Consider the following 13,196-nt stretch of genomic DNA (forward strand, 5'->3'; position numbering starts at 1 on the left):
ATTGATATGAGACAGGAGCGATAATCAGTTGCCTCTTGCGCGTGCCCCAACTAGGGACCAAACCCACAACCCAGGCGTGTGTCCTGGCCAGGATTCAAACCGGCGACCTTTCAGTTGGCAGGATGCCACCCAGCAACCGAGCCACACTGGCCAGGGCGTGACACCTCAAAGTGTTCACGAGGCCCTGCCAAGTCCTGGCGTCAGAAACGGGGCCCAGAGGAAGTGTGTTCAGGTGGAAGCCACCCGGGGCCCCGCAGCCACTGCCTGGCACCTCCACACGAGGTGGATTGGCGGCTGGCTCGGCGCTGCCGCATCCCAAGGGGCTGGGAGCCCGTCCCAGGTGGCCCCGGGTGCAGGGCCGTGCCGAGTGCACCGGAGGCATTACAGGGCCGGCGGCAGCGCAGGGGGAGGAGCCGGCCCGGCGCCCTGATGCTCCCGTCCTTGCGGGCTAGTCTAGACTCCGGCTGCAGGCGGGGGCCGTCTCGGTTCCTCGTGATCTGTCGTGTGGACGCCTCCCTCTCCCGCTCCGAGGGGAGAGGGTGACCGATAGTGAGTGGTGGGAGCAGAGGAGACAAGTGGGTCTCTCCCACAGTCCGTCTTCTCTCCGTCCCGCTGCTGCTCCATCTTCTCACCCAGCCCCTGGCCTCCTGGAAGTCAGTGTGTGGTGGACGGGTCGGCGGGTGGCGCCTGCCCCTTTCTTACCGCCACCCCAAGCGGGCTCCGCTTCATCTGCGGCAGCTCCCACCCTCCCGGCCCTCCGCTCAGCCGCTTCCTTCCCCGTTCTCTTTCTGCCGCGCTGACCACGTACGAAGTGCAGTTTCCGAAGATTGTAGACATTCGGGGGCAGGAAAGAAAGTCCCTCCCAAAGATAACTTCTTTTCCTCCGGGCTGCTGTGCTCACAGCACACCTGCCCAGGTGGTTGGCGGGTGGGGGGGAACCCCCCCGGGTCCTGCAGGCTCGGCCCTGACTTGGTTTCCTCTCATTTTAGTTTCAGAGCATCTCCTTCCGGAAGATCCAGGTGAACTTCCCCTATTTCCGAAGTGACAGGTACGGAAAGGTTAGGAATTGGATTTTCTTTGTTTGGCTGCTGCTGCTTTAAATTAGCAGGGTGACCTTTACCGCCCCTCAGGTCCCCCTCAGGCCCGGCACTCGCTCTGGCCTGCTCACCCTCTCCCCTGCCGGGCAGGCTGTATGCGAACCCCGGCATCAGGAAGGAGCGGGCCCTGAGCTTCTGTCCTGGAAATGAGCGGCAAGGGCCCAGCTGGTCCAGTGGCTTCTGTTCTGTCGTGAACTAAGGCCCAGAGGCATCTTGGGCCAGGGAGGTGGAAACTCCCTGGACCGAGACAGCCCACAGGCACGCCCTCAAGGGCGAGTTTCGTAGTCCAAAGCAGTGTGCTGGGTCTGCCGCCTTTCTGGGTGGGCGGTGCGCACTCTCGGCGCATGTTCGCCCTGTGGGATTTGTGTGTGTGAAACCGCCGAGCCCACCGGGCCCGTGGAGTCCGGAGCCCTGGGTCAGAGCCGTGGTCCACCTTCCTGTCTCCGTGTTCCTGCAAGCCATTGTCACCCACGCCTCTGCATGTAGCCGGCACTTGGACATTTTCACGACGCCATGGCTCTCTGGAAGGAAGAGCTGGGGAGAGTCTGGCTCAGCAGGGGCCGAGCTGGGGCTGAGATGCTGTGTTCGGGGGCCCCTCCACCTGGCGGACGTCGGGCTGGGGAGAGCACCTGGCTGTCAGGGGAGCAGATCTGCTGCCCAGGCGGCTTCCCCAGAGACCTGCCCTCCAGCCCTGACCCCATGGGTCCCCAGATAAAATGTTGGCAGATAAGAAAGGGAAGAACTGCCCTTGTCGCCCTGAGTGCTCTTTCCAACAAACCGCCTGTCCCTTCTCTCCTCAGAGACAAGCGCGACTTTGTGTCTGCGGGGGCGGCCGCCGGCATCGCCGCAGCTTTCGGGGCTCCCATCGGGGGCACCCTGTTCAGCCTGGAGGAGGGCTCGTCCTTCTGGAACCAAGGGCTCACGTGGAAAGTGGTGAGGGGGCCCTCCGGGGAACGCCTTCTCCTAAGGAGCCACGCGCACAGGGTCAGGCTGGACATGCCTCGTCCGGTACCTGTGGTCCTGATGACCGGCGTGGCCCCCTCGGTCGGAAATTCCTTTGCTTAGACGCCCGTAACTGCCAGGCCGTGGACTCTCCTGTGCTTTCCGTATCCGTGCCCCCACCTCCCCACGTCACACTGGCCTCACCCTCTCTCGGCGAGCCCCCCGACAGGAAGAGGCGGCGCTGGCAGGGCCGTCAGGCAGGCAGGGCCAAGCCCGCACTGGACCCCCGTCCCCTGCCTTAGAGTAGCGCGTTCTTCCTCGCGTGCCTGCTGCTCCCTTCTGGCTCGGGAGCTGGTGCGTAACTGGCTGTGAGTAAATAGGCTATAGCCACAGGCCGTTGAAACGGAAGCTTCTTGCGGCCCGTAGTGCAGTCGGCCGCACCGGGGGTGCCTCCCCGCAGCGGTCCCCGGACCCTGGGTCACACCTGGAATTTGCAGGTTGCTGTGGAGAGCGGGGGGCTCTATGAGGAGGGCCAGGGAGGAAGTAGGAGTTGTCCCTGTTGAACGTCCTTGTTTTGTCACCTGTCCCCAGCTCTTTTGTTCCATGTCGGCCACCTTCACCCTCAACTTCTTCCGTTCTGGGATTCAGTTTGGGAGCTGGGGCTCCTTCCACCTCCCTGGACTGCTGAGCTTCGGCGAGTTTAAGGTATGTTTCGTCCTTTCCCCCCAGAATTTATTGCGTGACCCGTGACCGCTGCTCTGAGTACCAGGGAGAAGTGATCAGAAGGGCAGGTGCAGCTTCTGGGGGGGGCGGGTCTCTTCCCCGCCAGTCTCCCAGGCTCGCCCCCGGCCCGGTGTGGGCGGGGCTCCAGCACCACGTGGCTCCCGGGGAGAGCCAGCAGCCTCAGAGCCCCCCCCCCCCCCACCGTGTCTGCCTCCTCTGCTCCCACCCCCGCCTGTTCTCAGGGGCCCTGCCTGTTCTCAGGGGTGCTTCTCTCTCCCTCCCTTGCCCTCCTCTCAGTGCTCTGACTCTGACAAAAAATGTCACCTCTGGACAGCTGTGGATTTGGGTTTCTTCATCGTGATGGGGGTCATCGGGGGCCTCCTGGGAGCCACATTCAACTGTCTGAACAAGAGGCTTGCAAAGTACCGTATGCGGAACGTGCACCCGAAGCCCAAGCTCGTCAGGTACCTGAGCAGCCACCTCCCCCAACCTGCTGCGGCGGCTCCCTGAGCCTCGTGTGGGCGGGGCCCTCTCTCCAGAGGGAGGCGACCGCGTGGCCAGACCCTGCCTTCCACACCAGCTCTGATTTCATGTCCAAGGTTGGGGCAGTACACAGGGTCACACACCCGCCGTATCTGTCAGGCAGGCCAGAAGGCTGCGTCTGAGCTTAGCTGATACCAGAGTCGCTGGCAGACCCCCAGCCTGTCCTGACTTGCCACTAGGGCACTTGACCGAGTCAGGACGGTCAGTGAGGCTCTCACCCCTGGGACCATGTACAAAAGGCCCTCTTGTTCCTCAGAGAGAGCCGATGTGGACGCAGCAGCCACATCCCCGGCTACCCACTGTTTGCGTAGAAATTGCTGGAACAAATGCTGGCTGACTGGGGGCTGCTGTGTGTGCGTGCTCTCTGGGGAGACGAGGGCGGGGGGCGGGCGGGGCTGTGTGTCGAGTCTCCGAGGCTGTGGAGTGTCCTGGCACCGCGTCATCGCAGCCTCCTCTGCTTCCCAGAGTCCTGGAGAGCCTCCTGGTGTCCCTGGTGACCACCGCGGTGGTGTTCGTGGCCTCCATGGTGCTCGGGGAATGCCGCCAGATGTTGTCCTCCAGTCAGACCGGGAATGACTCGTTCCCGCTCCAGGTAACCCCGGTGCAACAACCGCAGCAGCCTTCGTGCTGCGTCCACAGGAAGGATCCAGAAACATGTAGGACAAGACGTGTCTCTGTTAGAGCAGCCGAGCGTGCTGGGCGCGTTGTTCCGCGCCTGCCCGGCCTGCCGAGGGGCAGGGGAGTGCAGCAGCCTTTCTGCACGAGCAGGCGTGCGCCTCTGCCTCCTTCACCGTCCCGGCTGCCCTGGTGTCACAGACATGACCTCCGGCCCCTCGCTTCCTCTCTTGAACAACAAACACTACTTGGAAGCAGACGCCGGGGAAGTGGACAGTCTGCTGCTTCAAGCCCCAGTCCACTCTTCTAGCATTTCCACACCTGAAATGTGCCACCAGCCTCACCTCCTCCCCCGACCCCGGTGGCTGCGGGTCGCACTGAGACAGGGCGGCAGGAGTGACTGCCACAGGGTGGACGGCAGTGCTGGCTTTTCACGGTGGTGAGGTCACTTACTGGCACCCGTCCTGTCCGCACTGTCCCTTTTCCGTTCTTAGGAGCATGTGGGAGTGTCCAGAACCTCTCCCTGAGAGAGCAGGGTCCGTGGGGCAGGAGCTTACTCTGCCCCGAGGCTTCGGGGCCAGCCTGGAGGTGGGTCTGCAGGCTGGACTTTGGTCGGCCAGCTACGCCACTCTGGCCTGCAGGGTGGGGCCTGGGAGTGCTGTCTAAGTACCTGTCTTGTAGTCCCGAGGGGCCCCCCGAGTGCCCCAGAGGCCCTCTGGGGCCTTTGTCTCGGATGGCTGCTCCTTCAGTGTGCGCGGGCAGGCCCGGGCAGCGGAGCGGGTATGAGGGGGTGGTAGGCAGCCTGCGGCCCACAGGCCAAACGCAGCCCTTGGCAACTGCTTGTTTCCATGTAGCCCCCGAGCTGAGACTGGCTTCTACATTTTTAAAGAGCTGAAAAAGGCCAGGAAGAATGTGTGACAGAAGTTATATGTGGCCCCTGGCTGGCGTGCCTCAGTGGGCTGAGCGCCAGCCTGCGAACCAATGGGCCACTGGTTCAGTTCCTGGGCAGGACACATGCCGGGGTTTCGGGCCAGGTCCCCAGCTGGGGGTGTGCGAGAGGCATCCGATTGATGTTTCTCTCCCTCCTTTCCCCCCCTCTCTAAAAATAAACAAATACAATTTGGAAAAGAAAAAGAAAAGAAAAAGTGTATATGGCCTGCAAAGGCTACAATATGCACTATCTGGCCCTTCACAGACAAATTTCACTGACCTGCTCCTGGTTATGCCCAAGGCCACCGCCTCGTCACCAAACCAGTGTCTCCTAAACTGCGGCCCAAGGAACAGTGATTTTTACACGATTCAGAAACAGGTGGAAACGGGTTCTGTGGTCAAGTGGGTTAACCAGAACGGAATAAGTTTTGTCAGTGCCGGACTTCATAAGGCCCTTAAGTTCCAGTCAGAGCTACGAACGTTTGGAATGTTCACTGCCCCAGATTTTCCACGAGGCGCTTTACAAAACCATCTCACACCGTCCCCACCAGGGCCATGCAGGCGCGTGTCATTACCCCATTCTGCAGGTGGGAAAACGGGGGCCAAGTGAGGTCTTGCCCAAGATCACTTGCAACCTGCGGCGTGGGGTGGGAGCCGTGCCCGTTTTACAGATGAGGAAGCTGAAGCAGCACAAAACAGAATACCTCATTTTGCCATGAATAATGCACACCACGTTTTAGTGCTAATTCCCATGTATAATTCACACTGTACATGGGAGTTAGTACTGCCCACGTGTAATGCACATCCTTCTTTTTCGCTCGGAAATTGGGGCGAAAGAGTGTGAATTGTACACAGCAAAATGCGGTACCTTTCCTAAGGTCACAAGAGAGTGTCGAGTCCCTCTGGTTATATGAGCCCGCACTCTGCTTTTAGGGGGTGCTCTGATTTCCAGTAAGCGCTCCAGTGCTGCTCAGGGCATGTGACTCTTCCCAGGGAGCCTTCGGGACTGGCGTTCCTCCAGATGTGGTTTGGGAAACGCATGTGTTGGCTGTTGTGCCGTCATCTCAGCCTGTCCGTGCATCGCTGCCCTAAACACATTTCTCCCTTGCCAGCGCTTCCCTGCCACGTTCCACCAGTAGGGGGCACTGTCCCACTTCCTCCTGCAGCGTTCCCCCAGCTGAACCCAGCCAGGTTCACCGGTTAGGGTTAGACAGGCCCATTACCTAGTATCGTTGGAGTGTCCACACACAGCTGTCTCTCCAGTGTTATCAGTAGGACTGAGCCCAGGACAAGTCCACAGCCTTGGTGAGCCCTGCAGGAACGCTTTCTGTGTGCCCGACGACAGGGGTAAAGTTCACCCCCATGCTGTCGCCCACCATCAGATGGAAAGCCAGAACGGCCGTAGTCTGGATACCCTTGCCCTCTAAGGACTTAGGCAGTGCCAGAACCTCACCTTCTGCACAAAATGAAGGAGAGAACCAGAGGTCTCAGGTGTGAAGCAGTGATCTGTTTTCCCTGGCGGGTCTTGCTCAGCTGGGTGGAGCCTGGCAGGGGAGCCTGCAGCACCTGGTGTGCATCAGGCCTTGTGCGGAAGTGGCTTTGCTTCTGCAGTGCGTTCCAGGGTGGAGGCCTTTTCCATTCGGAGCCAAAGTTGGGGCGCTAGGTCAGCCATACCCTGGACACAGCTTCACAGACCTGCCAACCCCCAGCCACTTGTCTGTCACCTGCCTCACCTTCCCCCTGGTCGCCTGGGTCTTGGGCTGGGCTTCCGGGAGTGTCGCTCACAAAGCCAGCACAGGGGGTGGAGGCGAGGCCAAATCCACAGGGGCTCCTAATCCCAGCTGCGTTTTCTTCACGAGTGTGGGCGAACCAGGGCCACGTCCTGGTTCATCGCTCCCCAGTGTGAGGAGTGCAGTCTCAGCTGGCTGCTCTTGGGTGCAGAGCTCTTTTTTAGCGCCTGGTTAATTTGCAGGGAAAACTCAAATGCCAGACGTTTTCGACCTAGCCAGGAACCTCCTGCTGGAAGATGAAGGGGTGCAGTCGGGTGTGCTGACCTTGACTTCTGTTCCTTAGGTTGCATCAGAAGATGTGAATTCGAGCATCAAGACCTTTTTCTGTCCCAACGAGACCTACAACGACATGGCCACGCTGTTCTTCAACCCCCAGGAGTCTGCCATCCTGCAGCTCTTCCACCAGGACGGTGCGTTCCTGCGCACCCATGCGTCCCGGGCGGCCGGCTGGCTTCTCTCCAGGGAACCAAGAACAGGGACTCCTCGGCACCTCTGCCGGCCGTCAGATGCAGCCAGCCTCGCCCTTAACTCTGGGCGGGAACCGGGCTTTCCCGCTGCCGTGCCGACCCAGACAGATCAGCGTCCCTGCCTCCGGTGGTGGTGGTGGTGGTGGTGGTGGTGGCGGTGGTGGCGGCGGCGAACTGGTCGGGGTGCGGGAGCACCTGGCAGGAGCCACGGTGGCCCAGTGGGCCTCGGCGGGCACCCGGTCTCGGGACTCAGGTCTGCCCTTGCCTTGCAGGCACCTTCAGCCCCGTCACTCTGGCCTTGTTCTTCGTGCTCTACTTCCTGCTTGCGTGCTGGACTTACGGCATTTCTGTCCCCAGCGGCCTCTTCGTGCCTTCTCTGCTGTGCGGCGCTGCTTTTGGGCGTTTGGTCGCCAATGTCCTCAAAAGGTACCGCGTGTGCGTGCCTGAGCATGCGCGTGTGTGCACAGACGCACAGATGTGGGGACCGTGGCCCCCGCCCCCAGGCAGGATTCTAAGCCACGTTCTCGGTCTCTCCCTCCACCAGCTACATCGGATTGGGCCACATCTACTCGGGGACCTTCGCCCTGATCGGCGCCGCGGCCTTCTTGGGCGGGGTCGTCCGGATGACCATCAGTCTCACGGTCATCCTGATCGAGTCTACCAATGAGATCACTTACGGGCTCCCCATTATGGTCACTCTGATGGTGAGCGCTCCCTTGCGAGGCCCCTTTCAGCAACGGGGCCAGGTTCGCCCCACGGCGGTCTCCCTCCAAGCCCCGGCCGTGTGTTGCAGGTGGCCAAGTGGACAGGGGACTTCTTCAACAAGGGCATCTACGACATCCACGTGGGCCTGCGGGGAGTGCCGCTTCTGGAGTGGGAGACGGAGGCAGAGATGGACAAGTGAGGCCGCGCTGCCCCCGCGTGTCCCGGGTTCAGAACTCGTAAACGCTAGGGCCGAGGGAGGTTTGCTGTAGGGTAGGAAGGGGTTGTTTGGACTCTGGGGTTGCAGTGAGTGAGACAGGAAAGAACAGGGGGTCGTTACACTAGCGAGCCCGTTGGTTCCTGAACGCGTCTGGGGACATGGCTCAGCTCGGTGTGGCTGGGCACTGGGGACAGGGCAGGGGACAGAGGGGCAGAGCGGGCAGGGCGGACGCCTGGGCTCGTTTGGCTCCTGGGGCATTCTGGTTAAACCGGAAGTGAGCGCTCCGCAGCGCAGGAAGCCAGCGCCAGGGTTGAACGTGGAAGGGTCTGCTGAGCCCTGTTTGAGGACCAGCCCGCCTCACGTGCGCCTCACGGGATCTCACCCTGTCGGCAGTGATTTCCCGGGCGCAACCCCCAGACCACCCACCAGTGCACAAATGTCTGTGCCTCCCGTGTCGGTGCTGTCACTCGAGGCCCTGGGAGTCTCCCAGAGAGGCCGGCAGAGTTCTGCACGGAGGCAGAGAGTGAGCTCGGCCAGCTTTGCGGGCCACGTGGTCTCCGTCGCAGTGGCCCAGTTCTGCCCTGGCAGTGCGGAAGGAGCCGTAGACAGCCACCCCTGGTTAAAGGGGCACTCAGACCCTTTTTATTTTTAAACATATTGCTTTTATTTATTTATTTTTAAAAAGATTTTATTTATCTATTTATTTTTAGAGAGGGAAGGAGGGAGGGAGAGAGAGAGAAACATCAATGTGCGGTTGCTGGGGGCCGAGGCCTGCAACCCAGGCATGTGCCCTGACTGGGAATCGAACCTGCGATGCTTTAGTTCGCAGCCCGTGCTCAATCCACTGAGCTACGCCAGCCAGGGCCCTTTTTTTTTCTTTTTTTTTTTAATTCCAGTACTAGAATTAACCAGTCAGTGGTGATATGTGGAATGTGCCATGAGGTGCTCAGAGGGGACGGCCAGTCAGTCCCCTGGGCGAGCGGACGGGGTTGTGCCGAGGGGACTTTGAACACTGAGCCGAGGGGCAGGTAGAGGCCCGGCAGTTCGACAAGGCAGGGAAGGGCGTCCCGGGCACGGGGACAGGCGTGTGCAGAGGACACGGTTCGGGAGAGGCAGCCCGGGCGGCAGGAGACCCAGCACAGCCTGTCATGGCTTGCTCCTGGGGGCCCTTGTGCGAGGCTGCACGGCTTCCCTCCCCCCCAGGCTGAGAGCCAGCGACATCATGGAGCCCAACCTGACCTACGTCTACCCGCACACCCGCATCCAGTCTCTGGTCAGCATCCTGCGCACCACCGTCCACCACGCCTTCCCGGTGGTCACGGAGAACCGGGGCAACGAGAAGGAGTTCATGAAGGGCAACCAGCTCATCAGCAACAACATCAAGTTCAAGGTGAGAGAAGCAACCCGAGAGGAGAGGAGAATGACAGATGACAAGTGGTTCCGTCGCTCCCGCCAACCAGTGCTGGTCACACCCCGCCGATGGGGTGGCTCCGGCCGGCTCTGAGGGGTCGGCACGCTTCACGGTGCGTGACCATGAGCGCAGCGAGCGTGGGCTTCGTCTAGGCCAGCGGGACAGGCGTCTGTTGTCCCAGGCAGCAAGTGGGCACATTGGTTTTTATTCCACAGTCTCGGGGCTTCATTATTTACGGTGTGCAGGTGTGCCAGGGTGGGCTCAGAGCTGCCGAGCGCAGAAACAGACTTTGTCCTACTTAAGAAAGAAAAAAGCAGTTGGCAGCTACAGGACCCACAGGGACTCGGGAGACCCGGAGTGGTGTGTGTGCCCTGGGTGCGCAGGCGGCTAGTGGACGCTCTGTGGGGGCCAGGAGGCCTCAGAGCTGGCTGTTGTCTGTCCTTGGGGGCTCCCAGTTTGAAGTCCAGGTAGAGGCACCTGGGCCATGTGCCCACCCCTTGGCTTTGGGGGCCGAGAGGCACAGAGACAGACAGTCCCACTGAAATGTGACACGGGAGAAGGGTGGTTTCCCACTGGAGAGCTGAGGTGCGGTTTCCAAATCGAAGGAGCAGGGATGTGGGCCGGCCGAAACCACGGGGTCTGCAAGCAAGCCCCGCGGCCCCAGGAGGCTCCTATGAACCCCCGAGCCACTGCGAGGTTGCCTTGCAGTCCCCGCCGGCCGGTGCTGTGCACCCCCTCTGTCGCCCAGACCCTCACGCCGAGTAGGCGCTGTGTTGGTGTGCCCACGTGCAGCCACCCGCGTCCCCCCTCCCCACCCCCAGAAATCCAGCATCCTCACCCGAGCCGGCGAGCAGCGCCGGCGCAGCCAGTCCATGAAGTCCTACCCGTCGAGCGAGCTGCGGAACATGTGCGACGAGCACGTGGCCTCGGAGGAGCCCGCAGAGAAGGAGGACCTGCTGCAGCAGATGCTGGAGCGCAGGTGAGGGCGCAGCTCCGCCCACCGCATGCGCACGCACAGGGCCGGTGGCCCTGGGGGGAGGGGGGGAGGGAGGGGTTGGGGTTTGGGGAGGGCTCGGGCGTGGAAGCCACGCGGTCCTGCGAGGGTGCACTCGGCAGCGTCTGGTTTTCACGTAACAGATACACTCCCTACCCCAACCTATACCCTGACCAGTCCCCAAGTGAAGACTGGACCATGGAGGAACGCTTCCGCCCTCTGACCTTCCACGGCCTCATCCTTCGGTCGCAGCTGGTCACCCTGCTCGTCCGGGGAGTTTGCTATTCCGAGAGTCAGTCGGTGAGTCTCCCTCCTCTGCAGTGGGATCGTGGGGGGCAGGAGGGCAGGAGCACAGCCCTGCACCTCAGGGAGGAGAGGGGGCGCTGGGAGTCATGTGCCGCGGGCTGCTGTCGAGGGGTGCGTGCCGCCCCACGGCCCCTCTGCACCAGTCGCCAAGTTCCAGGTGACACTGAGCAGAGCATATGAGTTCCCCCCCCCCATCCTGCACTCGGTCTCTCACCTGTCAGGTGTCCTGCCGGCCTGCAGGCTTTTAATACATTTCTGTGTTTTGGTTTCTGCTGTGCGTGAACCTGCTCACGTATGTTACCAAAAGAAGTACCATTCTCCCCGTAAATTCCCCCGTAGTTTCCCTTTTCTCTTCCACTGGGTTTTGTGGAGATACGCGGGGGGTTGTTGTCCACAGTGGCTCCCTCGCGACCTGAGACCCGCTCCCCCTCACGCAGTGCGTCCCTTCCGGGGGAGCCGAGGAAGGGGCCTGGAAAAGTTGCTTAGAGGCCTGTTTTCCCACAGACTCTCCTGGTTCAGGCCTTGTCCGTTGGAGGTCAGCTGAGGTCACTCATGGTCCAGCTGGCGCACGGAGGAGCAGCACACGCAGGGCGGGGCAGGGAGGGCCTCGGGTGCAGAGGCTGGGGCTTCAGGGAGTAGTCTCTGGGGAGGACCGGCCTGGCTGGGAGTGGGGTAGCGGGGACGAGTGGAGCACAGGGGACAAGGAAGCTGGGGGCGTGAAGTGGGCCGGACTGCAGAGGCCTTGCCTGCACGCCCCGCTAGCCAGAGCTGGCCTGATACTGCAGCGGGAGCCGTGGAGGGCGGAGAAAGCCGTGTGCAGAGTGGACTCAGGGAGGAGGACGGAGCAGAGCAGTGACCAGGACTGGTGGTCACTGTGGTCACCAGGGGTGGTGGCCCAGGGGCCCAGTGACAGTAACAATGAGACTCGGGGTGGAGGAGCAGGAACCAAGCTAGTGGCCGAGTTTCCTGTGGCTGCGGTACCCAGCTGCCTCCGGCGGGTGGCTTCTCTCAGCAGCTGACGTTCCCTTCGTTCCCGAGGCCAGAGCACAGCCTCCGGGGCTGGCAGCGTCGTGTGCGCTGGAGGCTCCGGGGAGGGCCCCCCTCGCCTCCCCTCCTGAGTTAGTGGTGGCGGCCAGCCCCCCTCGGCGCTCCCTTACTGTAGAGGCGTCACTCCCATCTCTGCCTCCTCGTCCCTCAGTCTCCTCCCCAGGTGTCTCCTCTTTTTATAAGGACGCCAGGCACTGGGTTTGAGGCCGCCCTAGCCCAGGAGGACCTCGCCTGTGCTGGCCCACGTCTGCAAAGGCCTGGCTCCTGGTGCAGCCCCGTTCCCGGGCTCCAGGTGGTCAGACTCGGGTTTATCTTTGGGAGCACGCGAGCCAGCGCACACAGCCCCTGTCAGTGCTTTCCTCGTTTAAACTTCGGAACAGCCCGTGTCCGTTCCACAGGTGGAGACGGGTGTCCCGGGGAGTCCGGAGGCTTGCCCAGGCAACGCAGCCGGGCACAGGCTGAGTGAGAACTGGCCTTGGATCAGGGTCTCGCCCCAAAGCGCCTGTTCTGGCCGCCTCACTCTCGGGGCTGTGGCTGGGCAGATGCGGCCCCACGGTGGGGGTGGGGCTCCACCTGTGACCCTGCCTGTGGCCGCGCCCCGAGCAAGGACCGTGTCTCGGTTGGGCTTGCAGAGCGCCAGCCAGCCACGCCTGTCCTATGCTGAGATGGCCGAGGACTACCCCCGGTACCCTGACATCCACGACCTGGACCTGACCCTGCTGAACCCCCGGATGATCGTGGTGAGGAGGGCCGCCCCCAGGGGCGGGCTGAGCTGGGTTGCGCCCCACCCCACCCCGGCGAGGGCAGCGAGGGCAGCGTGGGCTGCCGCTCACCTGCGCCGTCTCGCCTCCGCAGGATGTCACCCCGTACATGAACCCGTCCCCCTTCACCGTCTCGCCCAACACCAGCGTCTCCCAGGTGTTCAACCTGTTCAGGACCATGGGGCTGCGGCACTTGCCGGTGGTGAATGCCGTGGGAGAGGTGAGTCTGCAGCTGCGCCGGCCCGTCCATCCTCCCGCCTGCCGGGAGGGACCCCCTGACCGCAGCGCCCTGTGGGGGTCAGGGCTTCTCCACCCCGAGGGCACATCAGAGCCCACCAGGGAGGTTTCCAGACCAAAACCTCCTCTGAAACTCGCCCAAGGAAGTGAGGAGGGAGTGGGCGTGTGGGGCTTGAGCCAGCCTCACCCTCTTTCCCCTCTGCCTCCTGTATTCCTCACGTGCTGTCTCCAGCGTGGCCAGCAGGTGTCGCCAGTGGCACTGTGGACTAGAAACGCTCTGGCCAACTCTCTCCACCTGGGCCGGCAGCACCTGGAGGCAGGTGGGGGTGCGGGGCGCCTGTTCCCCACCTGCTGTGGGCATCGATACCGTTACATGAGAGGATTTCAAACCAAACACTGGGACCGTTTTAA

General features: G+C 62.1%; 1 protein-coding gene across 2 annotated transcripts in view; it reads left to right on the forward strand.

The window, feature by feature from the left end:
• The window catches only part of CLCN6 (chloride voltage-gated channel 6), a 37,009-nt gene that overhangs the window by 19,051 nt on the left and 4,762 nt on the right, over positions 1-13,196 (forward strand). The window contains exons 9-22 of one of the 2 annotated variants that reach the window (XM_028511829.2): positions 990-1,048; positions 1,898-2,030; positions 2,631-2,744; positions 3,060-3,226; positions 3,771-3,897; positions 6,924-7,050; positions 7,380-7,533; positions 7,652-7,811; positions 7,901-8,007; positions 9,233-9,419; positions 10,262-10,419; positions 10,578-10,734; positions 12,420-12,527; positions 12,643-12,768. In XM_028511829.2, the coding sequence (XP_028367630.1) occupies positions 990-1,048; positions 1,898-2,030; positions 2,631-2,744; positions 3,060-3,226; positions 3,771-3,897; positions 6,924-7,050; positions 7,380-7,533; positions 7,652-7,811; positions 7,901-8,007; positions 9,233-9,419; positions 10,262-10,419; positions 10,578-10,734; positions 12,420-12,527; positions 12,643-12,768 (1,884 nt within the window). Of the gene's footprint in view, positions 1-989; positions 1,049-1,897; positions 2,031-2,630; positions 2,745-3,059; positions 3,227-3,770; positions 3,898-6,923; positions 7,051-7,379; positions 7,534-7,651; positions 7,812-7,900; positions 8,008-9,232; positions 9,420-10,261; positions 10,420-10,577; positions 10,735-12,419; positions 12,528-12,642; positions 12,769-13,196 lie in introns of those variants that run through there. The other variant, XR_004903061.1, reaches the window with a different exon arrangement.

The sequence above is a fragment of the Phyllostomus discolor genome, chromosome 5 (assembly GCF_004126475.2).
Source record: "Phyllostomus discolor isolate MPI-MPIP mPhyDis1 chromosome 5, mPhyDis1.pri.v3, whole genome shotgun sequence".
Taxonomy (NCBI): domain Eukaryota; kingdom Metazoa; phylum Chordata; class Mammalia; order Chiroptera; family Phyllostomidae; genus Phyllostomus; species Phyllostomus discolor.